General features: G+C 55.7%; 1 protein-coding gene across 5 annotated transcripts in view; it reads right to left on the bottom strand.

Moving 5' to 3' along the window:
- The window catches only part of ZMAT4 (zinc finger matrin-type 4), a 317188-nt gene extending 289971 nt beyond the window's left edge, over window positions 1-27217 (bottom strand). For 3 of the 5 annotated variants that reach the window (XM_045535764.1, XM_045535765.1, XM_045535763.1), the window contains exon 1: window positions 19-170. In XM_045535764.1, coding sequence (XP_045391720.1) covers window positions 19-125 — 107 coding nt within the window. In that variant the 5' untranslated portion in view covers window positions 126-170. Of the gene's footprint in view, window positions 1-18; window positions 171-26962 lie in introns of those variants that run through there. The other 2 variants (XM_045535767.1, XM_045535768.1) reach the window with 2 other exon arrangements.
- Window positions 27218-27904: the final 687 nt, after the last annotated feature.

The raw sequence follows: 27904 nt of genomic DNA, 5'->3' as shown, positions 1-27904 counted from the left end.
GGATTTTACCCTACTCACCTCAGTGCCCAGGACGGGAACTGACACCTGGCCCTTCTCCAACACGAGAAAATGTGAGTGAATGAGCGTGAAACTCCTCGCACAACACCTGGTGTGCGGTAGGTCATCAAAACACCAGCTGTCACGGACAGTCTTGTCCTTGAGCAAACTGAGGAATGACATGTGACCCCCTGGGAACACACCTCCCCACCCCGGCCGCCACCAGCAGGGCACTGCTCCGTCGTCTCTTCCCAGCCTGGGGGCTCTTTCCCGCCAGCTCGTTCTCCCATCCCTGCTCCTCCGTCCTCGAGCATCCTTCCAATTCCACATGTCGGGGCTCACGACACACCACCCCAAAATACGACAGTAGGGGACCAAAATCCATCACCCCAAAATACACTTCCATGGCATATTTCGAGCTGGTTATTCTGAGAAACTGCAGACACAGGAGTAGCTCTGAAAAGCTGTCCTTCTGCAAAAGATCTACGTCTATAAAGCAAGTGTGCATTCTCGACAGTGTCCTGTGTCACGAAGGCAGCTGCTCCGGACACCTTTTATCCCCTGGGACACTCTGCACGGCAGGGCAGCCTGTGCTCACTCGTGCCCCGCCCACGCCCTCCGGCGACAAGCTCGCCTCCCCCAGTGGCCCTGGCCCCTCTTCGTTCTGCAGCTCAGGATGCTGTATGAGCTTCAGTCACTGACTCTTCCTCCAGTCTCGTGTTCTGTGGGACTCCCGTGTGTATGCACGTAATTAAAATGGGTTTTCTCCTGTTAATCCGTCATACATCAATGTAATTTGTAGCCCAGCCAAAGAATCTAGGAAGGTAGAGGGACTCTATTTTCCACCCCTCATACGTGCAACACAAAAAGCAAGAAGTCTAGTTAATTCTGGAAGGGAGCTCCACCCTTCTCTAGAAATCAATTATTTGTTTCTTTTGCATCTTTCCTGCACGGCGACAGCCCTCTGTGCTGTCCCTTCTTTACGTGCCCACGTCCTGTTCCCACACCCAGAGCGGACTGCGAGGGCCGCGGGATACTTCTGGCACTTGTTTGTCTCCCAGACACTTGGCCAGACAATAGATGCTGAAGAACATAATTGTTGAGTAACTGAATGAACGGACTGACTGACTAAATAAAGCCATTTCTGTAACTGTGGACCTTAAAAACTCATGGCAGAACTGGGCCTCCACTTAGTCTTGCCAATAATGCAGAGGTTCCCTTTCCAGCCTAAAGCAGAGGGCGCTGGGGCCAGCCGGTCTGAGGAGCCACTTCTGTCCCCAGAGGGCTGCCGTGTCCTGGGCCCCCTGCCCCTTCAGTGCAGTGATCTGGACGCACTGAGCCACACGACCTCACTCCACCACCGGCAAAGCCCCAGGCCCGCTCCGCTGACTCTCCGGGGAGGCTGGGTGACAAGCGAGACCGTTCGCTTGAGGCATTCTCCATCCCCAGGGGGAAGGACCGCTCCGAGGAAAGGCAGCGTGACTCCACCGTCCACTCATCCCGGGAAAGGTGGACCGAGCTGCGTCTTGCTGCCACACAGAGACACCAAGCGAGAGTTTCTCTTTCACCAAAGTTGCTACATTTGTCCAAGCGTGCTACAGGGCAAGTGAGAAGGACAAAGAGAAGGGATTCCTTGAAGGGCCTCCCTCTCGTCCTTCTCCTCCGAGGGCGGCGGTGTCTAAAGACTCCTTCCCACCTTGCACCCCACCTTCTCTGTCCTTCCACAGAGCTAAGTCCTCCTCGGCTGTGTCCCTCCTGCCCCGCCCATGCCACCCATCTCAAGCCCAGAGGGCTGGAGAGAAAAAGAACGTGATCAAGGTGAACTAGGTCACCAGGGAAAAGACAGACGAGTCTGCCCAACTTTTATCCGGAAAGCGTGGAGCTGCAGTGCATGGGGAATTCTCCAAGCCTCGCTGAGCTGCGGAGAAGCTGCGGCAGAGAAGCAAGGGAGCGGTGGGGACGGGCAGGAAAAAAGAGATTCCCAACCAGGACGTGGGACAACGAAGGGTATCCTCGCCAGCACTGAGTTTGGTCTTCCCAAGGAGAAAGAGCAAGACCCACCAGCCAGCCCGGGACAGCACCGGTGTGTCCCCATCTGTCACCAGTACCACACCGTCGGCCTTTCAGCTGCAGGGAAGCCTGACCCTTCCTTCACACGGCCCTTCCCTGTACACTTGTTCGGCCTCCAAAAAATGTTCCCTCCAGAAAGGATTCGGGAACCTGCCTCCTGCTGAGTCTCGGAGTAAGGACCTGTGAGTTACGCTCCTAACTACACTGCGTTTCAGCTCGGACCAAAGCCTAACGTCAAAGAAATTCATCTCCAGTTTTGGACGTTCAGGGAGAAACATGGGACATGATTTCAATGCAGAACAGAATATTTGAAATCAAGGCCAACTTTGGCAAAAGGGGGAGTTCTGGCGGCCGCAGCCGACAGCCGCAGGGGCCGGGTTTCCGCCACTCCCAAGACCTCTCCAGTCACATCGATCTAGAAGCTGCTCCGGCAGCCTCTTCACCCCCATTGCCTGGCCCATGCTCAGGCGTGTACGTGACCACGCACACGTGCACACGTACTCACAGCACGGAGCAGGGACGCCTGGGTCCCAGGCAGGAAAGCCATGCCCCAGTGAGGAACTCTGAAGGGGGTGCCCCGCAGCGCACCGCCAACAGCACCCCGGCTTGGGAGGAGGCCCAGGGGCTCTCCAGGTGCCAGTGGAAACATCCTTCCTTCAGATGTGAGTCACACCACAGGATGTGGCCGTTGCTAGGCAACAGTGACTCCCCCTCCCTTCCCTTCTCTGGGTCCCCGTCCCCCCACCCTGAGGGAGGAGAGTAAACAAGCTGGGAAATGCTCTCAAAGCTCCTCTCCTGAGCAGGCACCTGCCCCCTGTGCCTCGGGGAGCTGCGTGAGGAGCGTTCATGGAGGGTTTGGGGGTGCCCAGGGGGTGCCCAGGCGGCACAGAGGATCAAGACGCTGGTGACGGTGGCGCATTCCCTCGGGCAGCCCCTCACCCCACACCCCTTAGGGTAATGCCCGAAGCAAACTCTCTGCAACCTCGTGGGTGCTTGAATTTGTAAGACAGTCGTCAGAAGACCAGATTTGAATGTGGGGAGACAGTGACGCTGGCTGGGCAGGGGACGGGGAGGAATGAAGGGGACTGCGCTTGCTTAGGTTTTGTTAGCTGCTTTGGGATTTAAAGGGGGGGCATCCCACTCAGCCCCCAACAAAGCACAAACCAGGGGCACAATCCGCGGCCGCAGGACCTCTGTGGGCCGCACGGCAGAAATCGTGGCCTCCAGGATTTCAAATAATCAGGCTTGTCAGTACCAATAAGCCTCAGTCTCTTAAGCCCCAAGAGGTTAAAAAAAGTCCCCCATGCAAGGTGACAAAGAGATTTACATGAAGGATCCTTGGGGGAAACAAAGGAGGCCGCTGCAGCTTTGAAGGATGCTGCCTGCGGCCCACCCGAGAAGCCCCCGTCACCTGACTGCCAACGCAAGCCCGCGTGGGCCCTCCCCGGACGCACCGGCACATGTGCACGGGAAAGATAATGTTAATGTCACTGCTTCTTTGTTTTTCTGTCTACAAAAATGCCCACACATCAGGATTTAATGGTTTTCAGAAATAAAGCTATTTTAAAACATTATCCAAGATGCAAATGCTGTTGCTATGACCTTCCCTGTCACTGGGTAGATGTTTCCAAATCCACAACAGCCTTCCCTGGTGGCCTAACGCAGTGTGGGGACTCCCTGACTTAGGAATGCCCGTCCCTCGCCTTGGCTTTGGGGAGTGCAAAGATCCCTCATTTTACAGAGAAGTCCCTGTGGCCTTGCTGGACAAACTGCTTCCTCCCACAGCAGGTTTTTCTCCTGCGTCTCCCGGGCTCTGTGGAGAAAGCAGGGCATCTGGCAATGAAGGAAGACCCTTCCCAGAGGCCCCACCCTGTGACCGTGGAGGACCCGGCTACATAGAATCTGGTCATACGAGGTCGCCGCACACAAGCTGAGAGTTCCATCCCGGGACACGGGGGTGGGGGGAGTCCACAGTAACACAGTGAGCTGTGCCCGACTCCCACAACCCTACTGACCCCTCCCGGCTACGGAAGGTGAAGACGGGTGGTGGCCCTGTGGGACCAGAGCTGCCTTTCTGCCACCAGAAGCCCTTCCCCGCAGGACACACTCAAGCACACGGCCCTCCTACCTCTCCTCTGCGACTTCCGCCCCAGACACCGCCCCTTACGGAACGCCCAGACCCATGGGCGGCATCTTCACATTTCCCCAGTTTGAGAATCCCAAAACTCAGAGCCGCCCTGGGCTCTTCCCTGCCCCTCAGTCCCCAAAGACCCCCCACCTCTCTCTCGGTGCCCCCGTCACACAGTGGCAGGGTCCCCCTCTCCGGGGGCAGCACCGTGGTGTGAGAAGGGCCTGAACTGTGAAATCGACTGCCAAGATTGATACCCTGGTTATGAGAGACCCTGGGCAGCGGACGCAAAGCTGTGCCTCAGTTTCCCTCACATACAGACGGAATTCATAATAGTACCTACCTCACAGAGTGGCTGGGAAGATTGAGGAAAGTGTCTGGCTCCTAATACATGTCATCACTCATTAGAAGGTGGTCACAAGGCTCAAAAGCAACCTAACAGCAACCCCGCTGGGGGAGGGCACCCTTCTCTCGCGCTCCACTGTCAACGCCCTAACCCGGGCCATCATCCCTTCTTTCCTGAACTACTGCAAAACATCGTTACTCCATCTAACTCCAGAATCCTCCCCCTACAATCCCTCTTTCATGACACTCTAGGGACCCAGTCACTAATGTCTGTCATTCTTCTTACGAAAAACCTTTCATCTCTACCTGGTGCTTATTGAATCTGTCCAAACCCTTGATAGGGCCTACAGGGCTCTCGAAGCCTGGGCCCTGCCTCTGAGGGCTCCCCTGTCTGCCTGGAACGGCCTCCTCATCTCGCCACCAGGACCACCCCACGCGCTCCTGCACGGGTCCCAGCCACACCCCCTGGGGGGCCACTCCGTGTCCAGCGGGGTAACTGACCTTGTCCTCGTCCAGGACTCGACTCCACCTGCCACCGTCCATGCACCTGCCTCTTCCAACGGACTATGTGTTAAAAGCAGGGACAGGTTCAGGCATCTGTGTGTCTGTCCCCCTACGCCTGACTCGGTGGCTGGCTCTCAGGGGATGCTCTCTAAGCACCCATGGAATAGTCTTCCCTTGCAATGACTTAGACGTAAGAAGGTCCAGTGTCAACACATCCTCATCACGGGCACAGCCTCACTGGGATGACTTTGACTGCATAGCCCCGGCCCCAGCCTGGGGCAGCTTTCAGCCAAATCCCTCTGCCAACGAGGTGGGCTTCTGACCAGACGCCCCTGAGGTCCAGGGTCGTATGTAAAGCCGAACACACCCTCCCTCTCCACCCCCACTCTAGTCTCCCCAGAATCCAAAAGGAACATTTATCTTCAGCAATACCCACACTCTGCTGGCATACCAATTAACACCAATTAATCATCTTTATTAGGAAGAGAAAAGATTAGAAAAAGATTTTTGCCAACAAAATATTCTGTGCCTTTATGAAGTGTCCTGGTGGCTCATGAGATTAACCTGCCTAAGACTAACGCCTCGTCAGACCGACTCTGCCCCCCTGGACAGCTGTCACTGCGCCTCGGGATGGTGTCAAAGAGGCGGAAACGTCCAGCTGGGGGAGCAGCAGACGCAGAGATCCGACCTGAACAGTCATCCCGAAATTAACTGACGTCCTCCCATGGCAAGGAGGCTCCGCAATCCCAACAGCCCCGAGATATGACGCAGCCGCCAGTTATCATGCCGGGTCCCTACGGAGACTGCAAAGGTGAATGGCGTGGCAGACCGACTCCTGGGCTGCCTCCCACCCGGGGGAACCAGCTCAAAACTGCCTCCCCGCAAGCAGCACTCCCGGCAGCCGTCCTCAGCTCTGCGTGGAACCCAGCCTCCCGGTCGCTCAGGCCTCAGGCCCTGGGCTGTTCTGGATGTCCTGCCTTCTCCCACACGTCACCATCTGGTCACGGAAAGTAAAACTCAAAACACCCGCAGAACCTGACCACCTTCGCCTCGCGGCCCAGGCCACCTGCAGCAGCCTCCTGACTGGTCTCCACGTCCACTCGCTCTAGACACAGCACCCGCGTGACTCGTCCATGAAGCCGTGACAGCAGTCTTCCGCTCCAAACCCTCCAGTGGCTTCCTGTCTCCTTCAGTCCCTAAACGGGCCTGCCAAGCCCCTGGGGTGGCTTCTCTTCCCGCTCTTTCTTCATTCCCTGCCTCCCTCCTGGTCTTCACTGTCCCATAATGATGTTGGGCTCCAGGTTCCCCAACACATTGCGCACACATCCACCTCAGGGCCTTTGCACCAGCCTTTGCGCAGATGCTGCCGTCTCCAGGAGGCCTGCGGAAAGCCCACTCTGTTTAAAACTGCAGCTCGATGCCACCCAGCCCCCCTCTCCTGTTTCTCTGTCCACCACCGTTGTCAACAGTTACCACCTTCTAACATTGTCCATAATGGCCTTATGGATTCTGTCCCGTGCTCACTACCCCATCTCCCTAGCTAGAGTGTACGCTCAGTGAGAGCGCAAGTCCGATTCCTCACTCCTCGATTTGCCCAGAGTGCAGAGCACAGGGTCGGGTACTCACGGGTGCTGGGGCGGCTTTCAGGGGTCCGCAGTAAGAGCAGCTACGGGACGTGTGCACACGGCCAGCGGTGAGCAGGGCCAGGGCAGGAGGGCGAGAAGATCGGGAAAGGCGGCACAGAGGCAAGACACGCGAACCAAACTGAGAAGGATGAGTAGGATTTGAACCTGCAGAGTCGAGGGAAGGGTGTGCAGGTGTTGGGGTGGGGGGGACAGTGTGTCTTAAGGCCACCAAGGGCCCGTGGGGAAGAGTGGGGCAGTTCTTGCAGGCACGGGGCGGGCGACGGGCAGAAAGAAGGGGGTTGAGAGAGCGGCCTGGAGACACAGCCTTGACGGCCGGAAGCTGCTAGGAATCTTGCGACTCGGTGGTGTTCTCCCATCAGCCACTTCCGTTTATGGAAACACCAACTGGGGCTATTTTGCAACACATCATCGGCCTTCACAGACTGGTGGCCAGGAGGGCTAAGGCCATCTCCGCTGTGCTGCCACACCTGCCACGCACAGGCCTGTCCAGGGGTCCTCGCTCCTTCCCCCCCTTACTTCCTGAAGACTCAGCCCCTCCTTGCACTTGCAGCCTCCTCTGACCACCATGCGACGGTCCCCCGCTCCTGTGTGCTCACTGTCCCCTGCACCCCGCAGAGCCCTTCCTTCTTCTCTGGTCACTCGCTGTGTTCTGCGTCCTCACGCAGATTACATGCGACGCGTGGGCATGGCCAATCCCTGCCTTGGGCCTCTTCCGTGGCGTGGCCACAGTTCTGAGCACTAAGAAGTGTCCCCCTAAATGCGTGTGCTCCGGTGCCCTTCCAGAGACAGACGGGGGCTCCCCCAGCGCTGCACCTGTCATACCCAGCTGCTACGATTAGCACCACTCCGCATTCTTTTGAAGAAAAGGAACGTTGAGAGCAAGAGTTAAATTCTGGGCTCACCTGCAGATGGCGAGGGGTGGGCATTTACTAAGTCCTGAAGAAGGCGGTTTGTTTGTTAAAACGTGCACGTAATGTACACTGGGGTGGGTGCCAGCCTCGCCTTAACCGGTTCCCACTGTGCGGCTGCAGTGAGCCCCCGCCCCAAATCCCATAACTAGGTCCCACAGCCGCCGCTGGCACGCCAGGGCACAGCCGTCCCCAAGCCTCTCACCGTGGGTTTCTCTCAGGCTTCCACGTCACTCTCACCCGCGGGTGAAAATTATGGAAGTTCTGCTTTTTATCTGGAATATAAATATTCCCAGAGCAGCTAAGCATACCTAATTTAAACATAATTTATTGATGGTTACACTTTTGCACCTGAATGGTTTTTGGCTATTGGATTTTTTTATTTTTATTTTTTAATTTTTTTAGTAGTTTTATCTGACAAGTGGCCCAAGGCCTTCCCTAATGAGAACCCTTGGCCTGCGCTTTGCAGTGTGGCAGGAACGGCTTCCGACGTGCTTATCTTAGTACACAAAACCGGAGAGGGTGGTGGCTGCATTCATAATTCAGGGGAAGAAAAATGCCTCCCTCTTCCTGTTTTCCTACTGATTTCCCATCTGCGGCACACGGCACTCCTCAGAATGCCAGGGAAGGGCAGGTGAGAGCCCTGAGAAAGCACGCGTGTGCCGGCTGATCCTCCGTGTGCTGGGCCAGTGTGACCCTGCAGCAGTAGGAGGACATCGGGACAGACCAGGGACAAAGCCAAATGCTTGCTCCTGTGTGGGCGAGGCTCCACTCTTGGCTTTCAGAGTTCTAACACGCCCTGGAACCCCAGCTTCCTTCCTTCCCTCGGTCCCTGTCCAAGTGTCACGCCCTGAAGCACGGATCCAATCTCTTGTCCAGACGTGTACACTCAATACAGATGTGTGCCTGGGTCTGAGTCTTGCCCCTGCCTGGCACCGTCCCCTCAGGTGTGATGGCTGCAGGCACATGACCAGGACATCGTGGAGGGAGACAAGGAGCTACTGAGCTTGTCATTACAAGGAAACAGGCTGAAAGAAACCTCCCCTGAGACGCGTCTGAAAAGAATCGGATGTCAGCACAGCATATTGGTGCCTGTAGCCTGCACCCGCCCCTCCCCCAGCAATGGCAATACTGGTCATTACCCAAGGGATCTGTGAATTAGGAAGAACAGTGGGCAACGGGCCGGTGTGTGTGTGCGTGGTGTGCGTTGTCCCCTGGGCAGTGGCGAGGAGGGCGTGAGAACCGGCCGAGTCCTCGCTTCAGCCCCAGGGCCGGGCTGGGTGCTGGGGGGCAGCTGAGCCGAGGGCTGGGCAGGTGGCACGAGAAGGGCGGGGCCACTGCTCTGCCCTCCTGTGCGTGCACCTGGCCCAGGACGGCACTCCTCAAAAACTGTCCTCGTAGGTGCCCAGCGGCTGTGCTGGGTAGGAGAGTCCTTTCCCAGGGGACGCCAAGATGTGAGTGGGAAAGAAGACAGAGGTGCCACGTCCTTGCAGACGGCCACTAGCCCACGGGCCCACGGGCCATGTCCTCCATGGGCTCCACAGAAGGTTTAGCTACAGAAAGGAAATGGGATTAGAATTAAATTTAAAAGTAATTTGAATTATGGAGACCGTCTCTTTAGTGAGGGGAGAGGGGAAGAAAAGGAGTTGACCTTGAACAACACGGATTTGAACTGCACAGGTCTCGTTAGACATGGATTTTCTTCCACCTCTGCCACCCCGGACACAGCAGGAACAGCCCTCCTCTCCCTCCTCCTCCTCAGCCGACTCGGTGTGGAGATGACGAGGATGAAGACTCTCGTGGTCCACCTCCACTTAATGAATAGTGAATGTATTTTCACTTCCTTATGATGTTTTTGATAATGTTAGCTTACTTTAAGAATACAGCCTATAATACATCTAACATACCAAATATGTGACCATGTGTGTTATCGGTAAGGCTTCAGACCGACAGCAAGCTATTAGTAGTTAAGTTTTGGGGGAGTCAGAAGTTCAACTGCATGGGGCCGGCACTCCCAGCCCCTGCACTGTGCACCGTTACATGAATCAACTGCATTCTGAATCGGCAACCTGGGTGGTTTAGGGAAAGTTTTTCCCAGAGGGAGAAGTGTCACCTAAAAGCCTCTTGTTATTGGCTGAGTTCTGTCCTCTCAGAATTCACATGTTGAAGTCTAACCCCCAATCCCTCAGAGCGTGGCCTTATTTGGAGATAGGTTTTAACAGAGGCATCAAATTAAAATGAGGTCATTAGGGCCGTAATCCAGTATGACTGGTGTCCCTATGAAAACAGGACATTTGGACACGGTGACAGACGTGCACAGAGGGCAGATGATGTGAAGAGACACACAGAGGAACGTCTACACGCCCAGGAGAGAAGATTGAATCAGACCCTTCCCTCAGCCTCGGAAGGAACCAGCCCTGCCGACACCCTGACCTTGGACCTCCAGCCCTCGGCCCTGGGACACGGGAAGTGTCCGCTGTTGCTCCCAGTCTGTGGCGGCTCGAGACCACTGCCCAGCAACCAGCACCATCACTAATGTCCGCTCCGCGACCGCACAGTCCCCAGTTCATCAAAGGTGTCTTTGCCCTCTATCCCAGCAAGCCTGGTACGACGGGTTGCTGACAGAGCTGTCCTCACGCTGAACTGTGGGTTTAATTTGATTCAGCACGGTGCCTGGACACAGCAGATACCTAGAAAAGGCACTTGGTTCCCTGTTGTTGAAAACTCTTTAACTCCTTTTTACCTAAATCCTAAGAAAACAAAAGAAACAAAACCACAGATGTGTTTGAACACATCCAAGATTTTTACTTATGTTTAGACATACAACTATAAATGTGTGTGTGTGTGTGTGTGTGTGTGTTCGTGTGTAGGGACAGACAGAGATGGAGACTGGGAGAGAGAGAGGGAAGGAGAGAGCATTTGCTACCAAGGCTTTCAGTGGGTGGTAGGGAAAAATCAGCATCACGCCAGCATTATAGCTGATGTTTGGGACTATTTATAGAGCTGGCCACGGTCATGTCAGATCTTTAAAAGAAGCAAAACATCTGGGCTCATTCCAAAGCGGAGAGGAAGAGCCCAAGTCACAACACGCGACACAGTGGAAAGTTACAACTGACATTGGCCACACATAATCCTGCGCCTCCCGGGATCGCAGGGGCTCACTCCGGCACGCGGTGTCAGGACAGAATGACACGATAGCGCCACGTCTCCAGTGTGAAAACGTTCTGGACTGAACGAATGATGGACTGAATGAATGAATGAATGTTTCCCATGGCGGGAGACGCACGGCAGCTCCTCGGTAAAGGGCCTCCGAGTGGCCGGCGGCCAGCAAGGGTCAGTCCTGAGAGAGTCTCTGTGAACAGAGGCAGGGGCCGGCCACGCTTAGGGACAAAAACTATTCCCCGTCTCCTTGTTTGAAGGCAGGTGGCACCTCCCCCTCGCCCCATCTCTCAGAGACGTTGTAAAAATTAATTAAAGGAAATATTTAAACTTAGCAAACACTTGGGACATCCGTACTAAACGAAGAAACAATCACTGTTTCTACAGTATTTCACAGACCTAAAGCAAGTGTGTCCTACTCTCGGCAAAATCAATATATGAAAAAATCCAGATTTTGAAAACAGATACATTATGGCTCAGTTGCCCCCCTTACAAAATCGAGGGGCTCCACCCCGCCAAGGCCTGTTCTATTCACCAGGGAACGTCCAGCTGCAGCCTCGCACACAGCCCTGCGTGTGCGCCAAAGATATCTGCGCCATAAAAGAGTAGTTTCTGTTGGGAGCCCATTCCGTCTACAGAATTACGCACGTCTGGCTCCTAAGCCACCCTCCTGGCCTTGCAGGTGCCACAGGTGAGGCCTGGGGAGGGCCGTTTCCCGGGAGACAGCCTGCTCTGGGCCCGTGGGCTTTGCAGCTTCCCTCCCTCATCCCCGGCGTCTCCGGCCCCACGTGCGTGAGCACCGCCCAGGCAGGGCCGCTCTGTTGTTTCAGGAAACCCCCTCCTGGCTTTCCAGTGACCGCCCTGCAGGAGAGCGAGCCGCGGATTACCCGTCTGGCTGTGGCTTTGGGAGTGACTCACACCGCGTCTTCGGTGGCGTCTGGGAAGCTAAGGGGTTTCAGGCCAGGGTGTGTCTCCATGGCACCCCCACCTCTGCTTCTTCACTCCAAAATGTTAGTTTCCACCCCAAAATGTGTTTCTTCCCTGTGAAGCAGGGAGGGCGAGTGGCGGGCCCACACAAACACAGGCTTCCAGGGAAAACACCCACGTCCTAAACAGGCCAGGGGCCTCATCCACTCAGAGGCTACTGGATCTCATTTTCTTTCCTTAATTTCTATAATTTGTATTATAAAATTTAATAAAGACACCATAAAGTATTTGGAAGCTGCAGGAAAAAATACAAAGGAAACAAAAACCACCCGCCCTGTCGCCATCCAGAGAGAACTTCTACTGGCATTTGGGTGCATTGGATTCCTGCCATGCACACACACGTATTCCATTAGTCAGTTTAGAGACACGTCACTCTGAGCGTCAGGAGCGTTGTCTCATGTCACTGACACTCTTCAGATGCTCGTCCCGCCCGTGGTGGCCCACTGCTCTACTGTGTGGACACGCCAGAACTCACCCAGCGAGGTCCCCCTGCTGGGGACGGCTGACTCTGGTTTCTCAGGAAGATAAACAGCACTGCAGTGAGTGACTCTGTGCACACGTATTTCCCCACATTTCTGATGATTTTCTTAAGATAGGATCCTCGAAGTAAATCGAAAGGTAGAGAAATCCTCAAATTTTCGTGCTTTCCAGAAAGGCTGCACCGATCACAGCTCCATGCACAGGGAATCCCACCATTCTACCATATCTCTGGGACACCAAACAAGGTCATTTTTAACCTTCAATAATTTTACAGCTGGAGAATGGCATCTCGTTTCCATTTTAATTTGCATTTTTATTATTGTTATTATTGGAATTATTATTGGTGATGAGTGCATGGCTTGCACGGCCCCACCTCAGCACCCTGCAGCATCCCCGACGGGTGGGCCCTCTCGACCTCCTTCCGCAGAGGAAGAACCCAGGCACGGGGAGGAGACTTGTGCAAGGTCCAGCCACCAGCTCCCAGAGCCGGGGCTCCAAGCCTGACTCCAAAGCCCACCCACCTAACTAGGACGCTACGCTGACCAGTCAGGGAGTCCACCCTGTTCCCATGTCTTTCTAGCTGTTGTAATTCTCTTCCTGAACTGTAGCGCATTCGCTTTTCTGTGTAGAAAAACAACCCTCAGCATTTTGGGTGTGCTGACACTCTGCGCTCGTACCAAGACTCGCACGTCACCCCCAACTCCTCCCTGGCTCCGCCCAACCCAAACAACCAACTCCCCAGAGCCGTTCAGGATGACACAGGGTCTTCCCTGTACGTCAAAAAACATGTGAACTAGCTTCACCTAAGCACCCCTCTGCCCCAGGAGGCTGCTCAGAATATAAACATTGGTTGGGAAATGCTGGTTCACAGTCAAAAAGGCAACATGTGGGAGACACCACCTAGACCAGCTTGAAAACAGGCTCTGGCAGGGCCGGTGCTGTCAGAACAGTCCTCCGCGTGCAGCAGGTAGAGCGAGACATGGGTCACGTTCTCCCCATGCAGCGGTGGGAACGCTTCCTGCCCACACACTCCCACGACAGTGCAGCATCACACGCACGGCCAGGCCAGCCACCGTCCATCGCACGCTCCCCAGAGCCCTGACAAGGAGTGCCACTCCCGTTCCCAGTGGGTGGGATCATCTTGAAGAACAAGAGCCCCGGAAGCCCTCCCTGCCCTGGGCCTGGTCAGAGGACACTCTTCCACCCAACACAGATGCCCGCATGACAGCTGAAGGGGACACCAGGGGTGAGGACATCACTTTCTTCTGAAGTCACCTGCTTGCCCAGGAATTCGTTCTGCAGCGTCACAGACCAGGCTCCTGTGAGCCTCAGATCTCACCCTGCAACTCGTAGCCGATCACCCGCTCGACTCAGCTCAGGTGAGAGACGGATAGGATTTTCCCACAAATCACTTGATTAGTGTGAGAAATCTATGTTTCTGCTGCTCTGAGCATTGCAGGGATTTTTTGGTTCCCTTTAAATCTCTCTCAATATTATGGTTCTAGCAGCTTTCAGAGTTTCCCTCCCAGGATTTATGTTTTGAAGGTGCTACACTATTTGGCAAGGCTCCCTGGTTCCTCTCTGCCATCTTTCTTCCAAAGAATGCAAAGGCCTTGACCAGCAATGTCTGAGAGGAAGTGCTTGAGCTCCGAGACAAGGAAACTGGTATTCCAGCCTTTTTACCAACCACTCTAAGATCCGTGCTGCAGAACCGCAAGGAACCCCTGACCCGGTCACCCCCGAGCCTGGCCGGCTCAGAGCGGGAACCCACTCCCCACCACCGCTCACCCAAATCCTCGAGCACTGTCTGTGTTGCGGGCACCATGCCCAGCACCTCACCTCCAAGACTCCGTCTAATCCCTGCCACAGACCTGCGAGGCCAGAGCAGGTGTTTTAGAGCTGGGAAACCAAGGTTTGGAGCAGCCACGTGAACTGCTCAAGCCAGGTCTGTGGACTCACCTTGGGTTAAGATAAACACTGGGTCCCTACACCTCTGTGCTCCCATATGCTCTACTGTATCTCAAAAAGACCCCCAGGAATAAGACGCAAAGCAAAGATGGGTGAGTTCCCTTCCTTGATCAGTCCTGAACCACAAAGCCCTTGATGCCTGTAACACTCCACATGCAGCCGCACTGGCCACGTGAGCCCAGCGTGTGGCACCCGTGTCACCCAGGAAGAGCTCCCTCCCCAAAAAAGTTGACAGGCCAAGGCCAGTGGTGTCATGTACAAGCCAAACCCCTTCCTGGGATGGCCAACAGTGTGTTGACACAAACCAGGTCCCTTGGCCCCTTGCTGAGCTTCCCTAGCAAACTCCCCGCTGCCCTGCCACCCCACCCACCCTCCGTCCCAGCGCAGCGACCTCTGCCAGGCAGCGACCGCCCGGCTGTCCCACAGGGTGCCCGGTCCCAGGCGGTTCTCTTTCCAAAGCCCCAGGTCATTCTCCTTCCTGCAATCCCGCCTGTCCCTGGTTTGTTTTCCTTTTTCTTTCCCTGTGGACGTCTAAAGCGAACAAGGAGATGCTCTGTTTCCTCACAGTTCACGCCAGCGCTTCCCTCTTCCCAGACGCCTGGCGCGTGGAACCCCCTCCCAATGGTCTCTTCACCCCCACCCCCTTGTCCCGGCCTCCTGCACCTGCGAGGACAGCGAAGGGGTCACCTGGCCTCCAGCCTCACCCTCCCATCAAGGTCACCCTCACGTGACCTTGGGTGGGTCCCTCCCCCTCCCCCTCCCCCTCCCCCTCCCCAGGACAACTTTGCAAAGCAGAAATTAGAGAAGGTCAGCTTCCTCTCACTCCCTCCTCTCTATTGCCTTGTGCGAGGAGATTTTTAAAAATCAAGCAAGAAGTCTCAAAAACAAAAAGCTTCCAGAGCAGAGAAGGGCGGTGGGTCTCCCCTGCCCCCCACTCAGCCCGGGCCAGCGGGCCCCCTGTGGCTGTCCCCCCAGCCGACGTCTGAGCAGTCCCTGACTGCGTGTGGGCAGGCCGTGCGGCCGGACCCCAGCCTGGTGTTTCAGGGGGCAGCTCCAGGCCTGTGGGAACCTACGAGACCGTTTCCCGAGGCCTCCCAGCCCACACCCTCATCGCGGCCTTATTCACTCAGTCATAACTCTCCAGAATTTACAGGGCCCCTTCCGCAGTGAAAAGCTCCAGCGATAGCATCGCCAGAAACCTTTTAGTTTTGATTTAGAGACTCAGAATGCCTGTCACCGTCCCACATCCCCTTCTCTCTCCGTGCAGGGGCACCGATCTCCCCAGCCCGCTGGGCCAGCGTCCTTCCCTCCCAGCTCCCAGCTCTTCATCTTCCTCCCCAGGCACTGAGAGGAGGGAGCCCTGCCCCAGCCACCCACCAAACCGCCCAGCTCCAGCCTGGCCATCCAGGAGGCAGCAGGGCCAGGCGGGGCCCCCACTGAGCACCTCCCTCCTCTCGCATCCTCGTGGCCTTCTCCACGGGGTCGTCTCCATCCACACGCGAACCTCCTGCGTTCCCATCTCTAAGTGAGCAATTCTTATGTTGACCCCACACACCCCAACCCGCAGCTGACATTTCGTGCCTTTGCACCCCTTTGGGACAACACTCCGTAGCGTTGTCACAGGCGCTGTCTCCAGGGCCGGTCCTCGAACCCACTCCAAGGAGGCCCTCACCTCACTGTCCACCACAGCGCCATCAGCCCACGCACGGCCTCCAGGCCACCAACATGCCACCTCCGGCTCGTCTGACTGCTTATGGCAGCAGAATCTGACCCGGACGACCACGACTTCCTTCTTCAAAAATGCTTCTAGTGGTTTCTGAGGCAACCTTCTGTCCGGGCTTGCCCTGTCTCCCGGGCCATCCACCCCTGCACAGTCGCCTTTGCTGGCTCACCCTCAATGTCCTAGATCCAAGGTAGCAAACTGTGGCTCACGGGCCGGTTGCCTGTTTTGTAAATAAAGTGTTATTGGAACACAGCCACGCTCATTCGTTTGTATATCATGGCGGCTCTGTGCTGCAACAGCAACGTTGAGTAGTTGTGGCACAGACCGCACGGCCCGTAAACCCTAAAATATTTACTATTTGCCTCTTTGAGAAAAAGTTTGCCAACACTGTCCTAGAGCTACAGATGTCAGAGTTCTCAGGACTCAGTCTCTCTGCCCTCTCTCTGCACTCACTCCCCCACTGATCTCCTCTGGTCCCGTGGCTACAAATGCCAGCGCTACACCCAGAGCTCCCAGAGCTTTTCTCTAGCCTGCCCTCTTCTCTGAACTCCAGACCCAGCTCTCCCGTGGCATTTCACGTCCATGTCTAACACCTCCCAAGCAAACTCTTCCCCTCCTGCCCCTCACACTCTGCTACTTCCATGGTCTTTTCCATTTCATGCCAAGAGCCTTAGAATCATCCCTGAATCCCCCTTTCTCTCAAGCCCCACATTCGACCATCTGCGAATCCTGCCAGCCCCCCTTCAAGACACACCCAGACTCTGACCTCTCCCTCGCCCCTGCCCGCACCCTGATTCTCCAGGACGGCTGCCGCCTAACTGGCCTCCGTCCACATACCCCCATTCCCTCACACACACACCCACAGCCCTTGCTCAGTCTCAGTTTTCTCCAACATGTTTACTTCTTTGTGCACCATCTGCCTCCCCCACTAGAATCCAGGCTCGGAGAGGATGGGAACCGGGTAGTGTTGTCCACTGCTGTGTTCTCAAAGCTCAGAAGTGTGCAAAGTCTCAGTGTTTGAGCAGTGAATAAGTGAGCACATAGAACGTTAGAAGTGCGTGTCTCCTGTTAAGGAAATGGAGGGCTGAGGAAGGGAAGTACACTGTTTGCCTCATGGAGAAATCAAAGAGCAGAACCTCGGCTCAGAGCTCAGGCACCCCAGAGCCAGCGGTGTCCCTTGCTGAAGCAAACCAGTCCCCAGTGACAAAGAGACTGCCCCACCAGCCACTCTCTACACCCCTCTGCAGAGCCTCCCCGAGAGCAGGAGGGACAGACAGAGACGGGCTTCTCGGGCGGCAGAGAGCGGACGCCCCGCCTGTGCCTCCTTCCTGCCGATGGCACTCATGGCAGACACACGCTGGCCCGAGTCTGCCCCTCAGGAGTCACAGGCTCCTCTTCTGTAAAACAGGGTGACAACCGAATGTGCAGAACTTTGAAAACAAGGCAGTCGTGGGCTCCTTCCTTTCTCTCTTAGCTGTGACTTATCCCACTGAAAAGCCTCCGTCCGACTTAAACTTGGAAAGAGGTTCTGTGCCGAGTTGCTACCTCATTTCTGAACTTGGCTCCCGGGTTCCCCAACGACTCCCCCACTTTGCTCCCATTTTTTTTCTTCTTCTATTTCTTGTTGCCCCATAACTTTTCCTTATTCTCCCACATTCTGAACATCCTCCGTTCCAGACAGGCTGGCGGGAGGGCGGCCTTCCCAATCCTTCCTCTCCTCCTGCAACTCCGCAGGGCAACTGCATCTTCCTCAGGAACAAAACCCAGAGAGACCGTGGCGAGGAAGAGTCCCCATGAGAGCCACCAGCCCGCTTCCTCCTGCCCAGGGCTCCCTCCCTTCGCCCTCTCACAGCCATGCGTCCCGAGTCTCGGTTTCTGAGAACCGAGCAAAGCCTGGAAAGCTGGGCACCCAGGCACCTCTCGCCATCACCCCCTTCTGGTCCCCAACAGAGCCACGTGGGCCCTGAGCAGCCACAGATGGTGCAGACCGCCACTCATGCAGAGAATGTCCCCTGCCATCCAAATCACTGCGTTCCCCCGTGCTCAGGGCCCTCTGCCTCAGTGAGCCCTCTCAGACCACGGTCACCCTCCCAGACACCCCTGTTCCCAGCACCTGCTCTCGGCCTCACATTTCAGGGCTCAGCTGAACACACCCATGCACCCCAAGTCCTCTCTGTTAATGCCACAAGTGTCTGCCAGGGCCGTGCGGGGTGCTCTTCTGCACCCTCCTTCACCTGGACGTGCAGCCAGCAGGAAGTCCCACTGACTGCAAGGTGGGGTGGGGTTTGCAGGCAGGACAATCCGGCTCGTTCCATGCCTCGCTCTCATGTCTGCTGTCTTACCAGCTACGGAGGGTGGCTTTGCCTTTCCAAGTGTCAGTTTCCTCCTCTGCAAAATGAGGATGACAACACCTTCCCCATCCACCTCTGAGGCTCGTGAATACAAGACACCATACAGTGCAAGTTGTTATGAAAATAAACAGAGCGGCAAGTCATCCTCACGGCCCGAGCACTCCTCCCTGGACTGACCTCGGGGCAGGCCTGTCCCCTTCTTCCACGTAAGCTGTGACAGGCCCAAGGGCATGTCCATCAGAGCTGCCACCTGCCCAGCCTACGGGAGTCGCCCGGAGCCCCCAGGTGGCCCCAGCACACATCACGGAGCCAACCAGCTGTGACTTCCCCCCTGAGCGGGCTGTCCCACGCTGCCCAGAGTTTATGCAACAAAGGAAACCAGGACAGGAAGCTAACGCATTCCGGAAACACAGGAACAAATGAGATGCCCAGTCAGGAGGAGAACCAGAGGGCTCCCTCTGGAGAGCCCGCAGCACCCAAAGTCCCTGCTCTGAGAGTGACAGCTGCCAGCGCATTCATATGGTTTTAATTAATAAGTGAATTAAGCAAAAGGCATGGCTTCCAGGAAGGAGGGAGGGCAAGCCACATCTTCCCGTGGAAATCCACCATCCCGCAGGAGCATGCTCTGGAAGGCGTGTGGCACGGGGCACCAGAGTGTCCTGTTTTCATACCTAGCAAAGCCACGCGCTAACCTGGTGACCCCAGCCAAGACATAGCCTCTCGCTCTGAGCCTCATGGTGTCTGCTTGTGACGTGGCAGGTGCCTGTGACCATGGAAACGCACCCCTTGAAAGCCAAGATAGGCCTGCCCACTGCAGGGGATGGGCTGGGGGAGCGGGGACGGGAGGAATGACAGACGCCCCAGGCCGCAGTGACCACGCCCCGCACAGAGATCCCAACACGCCAAGCCTGCAGTCCACGCCGCCCTGGCCAGATTCACGTGAGCTCCGGCTAGATTCACGTGAGCATCTCTCCCCTCAGCGAGTGGACTAAGGGCAAAGGGCAGCATCACGTGTCTCAGTGAACATCGCGCCTAACGCGTCGCTGCCCAACAGCCACTGCTTGAATGTCGGTGGTCGGAATGACTGGATTTAGAAAGCAAAATAACATGTTCACTGTTGGAAATTTGCAAAATACAAAAAAGTTAAAAGAAATAAAAAAAAATGTGTTTCCTACAATGCAGTGATAACCGCTGTTAAGTTTTTGATATATTCCATCCTAGTATTCAGGACTACATACACCTTTCTTTTTTTTTTTTTTTTTTTGAGACAGAGTCTCACTTTGTTGCCCGGGCTAGAGTGAGTGCCGTGGAGTCAGCCTAGCTCACAGCAACCTCTAACTCCTGGGCTTAAGCGATCCTCCTGCCTCAGCCTCCCGAGTAGCTGGGACTACAGGCATGCGCCACCATGCCTGGCTAATTTTTTCTATATATATTTTTACGCATGCCTGGCTAATTTTTTCTATATATATTTTTAGTTGTCCAGATAACTTATTTCTATTTTTTAGTAGAGACGAGGTCTCGCTCAGGCTGGTCTCGAACTCCTGACCTCAAGCAATCCACCCGCCTCAGCCTCCCAGAGGGCTAGGATTACAGGCATGAGCCACCGCGCTCAGCCCATACACCTTTCATTTTAATTGTAATTATACTTTGTTTACTTTCAAATCTTTACTTAATATATATTATTAGCATTTCCCATATTCTTATGTATTATTCAATGTAATTTTAATAGCTTCCTTGATTTCCATTTTATGTATAAGCTGTATTATATTTAATTAATCCCCCCATACAGCGTTTTGTTATGATGAATAATGCTGAAAGGAGTAGCCTTAATTAGAACTAATTTACACATCTCTGACTATTTCCTTAGCATAGATTCCTAGAAGAGGACTTGCTCGCAGGCTCAAGGGGTATATTTTTGAGATACTTCTCCCATGTCTGCAAATTATCTTTCCACCAGCGAAGTCTAAAAATGCGCATTTCCCAACAACACTCAACCACGCCGGATACGATGTTGTCATTTTTAACTTTCCCGACTCTGTTAGGCGGCTGACACTGCCCTGTTTTCGACTTCACATGTACAATTACTGGGGGGGACACCTGTACGCATCTTCCTGCCCACTTCTCTTCTATGTGTCTGAACTCCCAATTCACATTCTTTGCCCACTTCTCCATCAGGGGAAAGACTGATTTTCGTGAATACTCTGAGGAAAAGAGAATCAGTCCCCGGCCCCTCGGGTGGTTCTGTCCTCGTGCTGCATGACCTCCTCCACTGAGGCGTCGATGCTGACGTCTAACTCGTCCCGTCTCCTGTAGCTTCACCCTGTCCCCTCCCTCCTGGCTTCAGAGGGGACACTGCTCTCTCTTTCATCTACCACCGTGACCTTTCCTTGTCACCTGTCAGCTGCTTCTCCCAGGGATGAATAATTCCTCTTCATTTCTGCCTGATCTCCTGTAACTTATGAAGTCAAAGCCCTGCCCTGGACGCCGTCCCTGCCCTCCCCTCCTCTCCCCTCTCCCTCCCTCCCGGCCTCGCCATTTCTCACCTGGGCAGTGGCAAGTTACTTCTGAACCAGCCTGGCGGTCCCAGGCATGGCCCCATTCTGTGCCCCTCCCAAACCCACCCCCACCCTTTATTTCATGACTACCCGAATCATTTTTCCTAAATGCAAATGTGACCGTGTGATCGTGTCATTTCCTGCCTAAAACCCTCTGCTCCCCACTGCAGCCGCGGCCCCCACAACCTGGCGAGCACCCCAACCCCCTTGCCCACCCCCCAAACACGCCCCGTGTGCACAGATTCAGCAGCACCCACGTCCTGCCGACACGTCGCGCTGGGTCTGCCCCGCAGTCCTGCACATGTGGCTGCTCTCCTGCCGCCTCTTCCCCACCTCCCTGGCGGTTCCTACTCAGTTCCCGAGCCCCACTCAGGTGCTGCTCTCTCCCAGAGGCCTCCTCTCCGCCCCAGATCAGGAGAGCCGTGCTGTGCCCTGCGCCCAGGAGACGTATCACCGCACTTCACACAGCCTGTGGCATCAGAACCAAGGCAGAAGTGTGACCTCAGCAGACATCACTTGGCATGAAAAGGACAGGTGGTGGGCGAGGTCAGCCTGCCTCTCTGACGTGCCCTCGGGCTCCCTCTGGGGATCATGGGCCGCTCTGCCTTCTGGGGGAGGCTCAGCTGTCCCTGGTTTCCTGTCCTTTCTGAGCTGCCCAACCTGCCTCCCGCCTCTGCATCTGCCCAAGCCCTCTCTGCTCTCCAAGCCTGTCGGCAGCCCTGGCACCCATGCACACCCTCTGTCCCGGACACTCCCGGAGCAGATGCCGGTTGCTCAGCTGCCCCGAGGCTCCTGCAGGAGAAGGGTCCGCGTCCTTCCGGCAGACCCTCTGGTGCCTGCCTGGTGCTGGGCCACTGGCCAGGCGCCTGTGTCAGCAGACGTGCCCGCCCTGCACTGCCCCTTGGTGCCCAGCTCACACAATCCTGGGTGTTCCTTCTTTTTTCTCAGGCTATATCCACACGGCTACAAATAACAAATTCATCTTGTGGTGCTCAGGCCACCAATGCACCTCGCTTCCCACATGGCTCAAACCACCACAAAGCAAGCCCGCCACGGCCAGCCGCTGCCTCGTTCTTGAGGGTGGGGGCCCTGTCCCCAGCCCACTAAGAGCCAGCCTTGGGCCTGGGATCGCCCACCGCGGCAGGCACGGTGCGCCCTTCCCCTCACGTGGTGCGCTGTGTTCTGTCTAGGGAAGGTGACAGGTGAAGTGTCCCATCCAGAGCAGATCCCGTGCTACGGGCCTCTCTTAAGTCACTTATCCAGTGAAGAGTGAGAAGAGACATCTAAAGTCTCCTCCTTCATAAGACGAAGATTAAACGTCTTTCATGCTCCTGAGTCCCCCCCTCCCTCCTGCTCTGCTTTCAGGCACAGCTTCCTGCCACCGGCCTCACCCAACTCTCCGGAGCCCCCGTGGGGGTGGCTCAGCCGCCCCCTTCCAGACATTTGCCGGGACTGAAGAGTCTGCTGTGTCAATCAGGGCAGCTGCGGTTGAGTACGAGGTGTTGGTAACATGCACTCGACAAATGCCGCTTAACCGCAGGTGTCACTGCCGCTGCCATTTGGTTAGAGAGACATTAGGAGCCCAGAAAAAGCAAACAGTCTATTCAGTTTGGACACAAGAAGAAAATGAGCTACAGAGCAAATAACACTGACGTGGGAGAGGGAGCACGTGACTGCAGACCCGGTTCTGCCACTGGCTCACCGTGTGAGCACACCTGGGCCTCCTTTCCCACGTCTGGAAATGAACTGTCAGACGGAGGGCAGACCCCAGCGGCAGACAGGGCCTGCCAGTCGAGGCACAGCCGGTGCAGGGCGGGGAAGGGGCTGCCATGCCCTGGGGGCAGCACAGGTTGGCAGCGCTCCTATCCCCTCACCCGAGGGACTTCGATTCTTAGCCATTTCAATCGCCCCAGAGCGAAGGTGAGGTCTTGGAGAAACAGCAAAGGAGGCTCATCCGGACAGGGCGCAGGTCCCTGGACCAAAGGCTCTGCCTTTCAGCTTCTCACGGACCTCTGGCTCCTTCTCCAGCTAAAACCTCCCTTTCCTCAAACTGTCCATTTCCTAAAGATCATCAGGGAGGCTCAACAACCTTCCCTTTTTAACAACTCTCACTGATGGAAAATTCTTCCTCATACCTAATCTAAGTCCATCTGCTGCAATTTCTGTCTATTTTCTGCCGTTCCATCCTTGCTGGAGATGGAGAACAGCTGGTCGCCATCCTCCATATAACATCCCCTCCTAAACCCAGATCAGTTATGACATCAGCCCTCATCCTGCGTTTCTTCTGGCATAACAGCCGCCATTCCTTCCAACCTGCCCTCGTGGACGCTAGCTCCGAAGGCACCACCGATCACCACGGCCCGCGAGGCAGGGTGCTCTGCAAGCCCCGAGTCCTTCCGGCGCTGTGGCACCTGCAGCGGGATGTACATAGGACCCTGTGGCAAAACCAGCAGAGAAGCTGGAGCAGAAAGGAACCCACGAGAACGTCCTCCAAACCCTGGCTCTGCACATGAGGAACCTGAAAGTCAGAAAGGCCGACTGAGCACAGTGCCCAAGGTCGAATCTGAGGGAGAAAAGTCTGAGTGCCAGACCCCAAATATTAACATCACGGTGCTCGGAGTGGCTGCAGCCTGTCCTCAGCATGGGTGGGAGCGAACCAGCCTTAACCAAAAAGCAAAGGAGCAGTGGTGCTCCCCGTCCAGACTCTTTCTTCCCAATCCCACTCGCAGATGCCGAAATTCCATTCACACATCTTTGGTTTCCATTAAGAATGCAAATACCTCCGGGAGTGGCAATACTACTAACTGCTCACACCTTAGTACCAATGAGGAGATTTGATCCTTTCCAACTATTAATAGATTTAGGGATAAGAAGAGAGCAAAGAACAAAGAAACTGGGAGCCTGGCAGACAACTCTGACTGTTTGCTACTGCTTCCCAGGTCAGCTCTGTGCGTGGGGCTGCGGCAGGGCCCGGCCTCGGGACTGCGGTGCGGTGAGGGCTTGTGCCTGGCAGGGCCACACAGGAGTCAGACAGGTCTGTGCTCAGAAGCATCTGCCTTGTCCGCGCCCCAGGTGCTCCTGCGAGGTCTGCGTGGCACTGAGCTTGGAGGAAGGATCACCACCTCGTTGCTCCCACAGGGCCCCTGGTTAACTCTTTCAGGAGCGAGGTGAGCGCGGCGTTTACAGTTAAATCCCAAGCCCAGCATGCCCTGAAATGACAGGAGAGAAGGCCAGAGGGGTATACCACCTATCAGATCAAGTGCGATGATTCAGGTACCTGCTTCAGTGTGAGATAGCTCCCAAACGGGGAGGGAGGAAGGGGCACGTGAGCAGAAGTGTGAGTCAGATGAACTATTTACTCATAACTTTGGCTGTGAGAGTTCCCTAGATGAAGAATAAGGGGGGGGAATAACGGAGTGTGGTGAATACATTTTGGAGACGAGATTTCAAAGCAGCTTGGCTCCATCCTGAATAAACGAGCACACCCTGCCCCGACCCCTCCAACTCTTAGGGAAGCCGCAGAGCATTTTCAGCCTCCAGACACACCTCCCCCAGGACAACGGGGAGTTCACACCCATCAAAGAAAAAGAAGACACTGTAACAGCATTTACCAAAACACCTAACACAACAGACAGGCTTATTGGATTTCCCCAAAACAGCAAAATTAAATTTTAAAACAGAAGGCAAAAAGGCTTTTCTCTGATCAAAATTTTAATGTTTTTTAATCCTATTTCAGGGGACAGTTTTCTCTAACAGAAAAATAGGCACAAAATGACAAGATCAAAGCAGGCTGGTAAAACGATGATTTACTGATGTGTTTATGACGAAAAGGGTAACGGGAAGGGTGATGGGGTGGGAGTCAGAAACAGTAAGGATGGGATTTTGACTTGTCAGGGAAATCACACGGGGCCTCGGGCGGCAGAAAGTCGCAACCTTTCCCACCGCAGTGGCTGACGGACAGGGAGCCCTGTCTGGTCGGCCGAGGAGAGGGGAAAGCGTGGGATCTACCAACGATGCTGCTCACCGGGGTCCTGGCTAGAGCCCTCATGTGGGATGAAGTGGCAGGTAGCAAATCTAATTTCCTGAGCATCCATCAGTCCCTTCACACACAGAGACAGGCACCGGCTTCACAAGGAGTTAATCAGCCTAATGCCAGAGATGAAATTCTCCAAACTGGATCACAGCAGAGGCGCCAGATCCAGGGTTTCACACCCCGCCCCATCCAAGGTGAAGCTGTGATGAGGGTGTTTTGCACCTCGTCAATTATCCTTCAGCTCCTATGATCCTTTTTTTAGTCTAAAGTTGTTATTTTAATGATCTCTGTTCCAAATGGGGAGATACAAGGAAGAGGAATGAGGAGGAGGAGGAGAAGCAGGCGCTCCAGTGTGTCCCACTTGTACTTCCAAAGCTCCCGCTGCTCCCTCCCCCACCCTGCCTTCCCTCTGTGCATGAGTCACCATGCAGGAGCTGTTTTAAATGCCTTACTTTTAATGTTTTCCATCACAATAGAAATCTAGCAGATCTGCACCAACCAAGGGATCCCCAGTTGTGCTTCTTATTCCTGGCTTTAGACACCCTTCAAACTGGAGAGCATTTTCTAGTATTCCTACTGTATCCCCCACGGGCTGGGTGCTGCCTCTCCTGGGCTCCCTGGGGCGTCACATGCCCTAGAGAGACCACAGAGGAGGAGGTGCTCAACCAAACATGCCCAGCCCAGAGAAAAGTTCAGCTTCCACTCCAGGCCCCCAAAACACAAAGGAATTATAATTTGCAGGGCTGCAAGTTTGTTTTGCGCACTGTCAGACAGCATGTGCACAAGAGAAAGCTGACTCTATCCTGACCAAAAAAAAAAAATTAGGCAGTTATGTTTTTTAACCATTGTGAGTAGGGCTTCAATAATAACAGTTCCCACCCAAAAATAGCTGCCTAAAAAAGGGTGGAGGAGAATCTGTGGTGTTTAAAGAAAATAAGAATTAAACAGTGAAAGATTTTCGGAGACAGAGAAGCAGGACTGTCATCTGCGGGAAGGGTGTCGTAGGGAAGAGGTGTCACCAGAGAGCCCCTCCCAGAACATTCACTCCTGCCAGGACTGGGAATCCAACTCGCAGCTGCAGGTCTAGAGCAGACATCAGAGTGAGGAAATTCACCAGAACTCTCCAAAGCCTCAGAGACTTGTAATATCAGCCCCAGACCAGCAGCTTCAGAGAACCCAGCAGGTACCAGGGCAAACCTGGTGATGTGCTGTGGGCACGCAAGTAGGAGCTGCCTGCGTGAAAGCAGAAAGTTCAAGACCAAGCACATCACCTGCTCCCCAAGGAGACCCTGCTTCCTAGAGGCCCACCTACCTGACACCTTCCTTTGGCAGAAGCTGGGGGAAAGGCATTTCCCAAGCACCAAGGGACCGCCTCTCAGAACAAGGGAGGCCCTTGTAGTCTCACAATTTAGGCTGCTCCAAGGTGCTGCTGGGCTGGCCCGGCCACCTGACATGGTGAGCTTTGTCACCTGCAGCCAGTTACCAGAAGCAGTGGGGATGACTTCAGCACCACCTTTCTGCCACAAATGCACCTGCGCACACGTAAACAACCTGAGCACCCAGGCAGAGCCCACCCCTCCCGCCAGCCTGCACCTCCCCGCGCTGCGGGATGATCAGGGCCCAAAGCCCCTTCCTTTGACGTGAGATCAAATTTAGCTCCATCCGGGTTTTTCAGGACACACCAAACCTGGAAAGTCTTCCAGAGTTTTCGGGAGCCAATCAATTACATGATTTCTTTTCCCCTCAGAACTGTCTTGTTGGTGTCTCACCAGGTGGAGTGGCACAAGGATGCCCACGGGTCAAACAGGACAGGCCCCACACCCTGGGGCATTCCTTCCTCCACCAAACCGAAGGAGCTGAGACGGGGGCGAGGGGTGTGAGGCAGGGAGGAGACAGAAGTTTGAGGGAGGACTCAAGTTGAAGGTCACGAGAGTTTGGGAAGGTAGACCGAGGCGAGGTAAGGAGGAAACCCAAACCACCAACCGTGTTTCTCGGAACCAGCCTGGGCGGGGGTCCACCGGGACCGGCACACCCGACTGCTCCCGCCCAGCAAGCCCGACCTCCCCGCAGCCCCGCAGACGCCCGGCCCAGAGCAGACCCCGACAGACCTGAGCGCAGCTCCGCGGGAGTAGTAAACAAGCCCGGGTCCTGCCAGCGCAGAAGTTTTCCAAATTGGCGGCTCGTCTTCCTCCCAACAAAGGCGGCGGTTCCACCTTTGTCACGTTTCCTCCGCCAAACTTTTCTCTCCCTCCCGCAGCCGCGCACCTCTGCGGTGCGGAGCCGCGGTGCGGGCGGGGCGGCCGCGGGCACAGGTGCCTCTCGGAGCGGCGCCCGCGCCCAGGAGGTGCTGCGGGGCTGGTGGCGCGTCCCGGCCTGCGGCCAGAGCTCGCGGCGGCGCGGACGGAGTGCGGGCGCCGCGCTCGGCGGGTCTGCGGGGCCCACGCCCCGCCCTCCGCCCGCGATTGGCTGCCGGGCCCGCGCCGCCCCGCACCGGTCTCGCCGGCCTCGCGCACCGCCTCGGCGCCGCTGTCATCTCAGCCATCAAAGGGGCAATTCCGTTCCACTGACAACCTGTAAGCTCGCGCCGGGGCAGGAGCGAGCCGGCCGCGGGGCCGCGGGGCCGCGGGAAGGTGGGCGCGGGGCAGAGGAGCGGGGGCGGGGGCGGGGGGAGGGGAGGGAGGGATGGAGATGGAGCTATCAAGCCATCAGCCTCTGGCTCCAGCATCTTAACTTCCACAAGGCAGAGCCCATAGCAACAATTTTCTGGCCTCAATTTCCCCCGATGGCAAACGTTGCTGAGGGCGGAGAGAACCGGAACGCGGGGCTCCTGCGGGCGTGGGCGGGGGGCAGAGCGGGCGGAGGGCTGGCGGTGGAGAACCGCTCTTCCCAGGGCCGCCCTGGAGGGCGCGTGAAGGTCATTTTAGATTATTTAAGCGAGCACATCCTGCACACCTGGGGCTTCTCTCTCAGTACTTTCCCCCAGAGCCCACCTAACCGCCCCCCAGCCCGAGAAGACAACCGCCCTCTGCCCCATCCAAAGAGTCTCAGAA

The sequence above is a fragment of the Lemur catta genome, chromosome 22 (genome assembly GCF_020740605.2).
Source record: "Lemur catta isolate mLemCat1 chromosome 22, mLemCat1.pri, whole genome shotgun sequence".
NCBI classification, from domain to species: domain Eukaryota; kingdom Metazoa; phylum Chordata; class Mammalia; order Primates; family Lemuridae; genus Lemur; species Lemur catta.
This window is presented reverse-complemented; position numbering and strand designations above follow the sequence as displayed.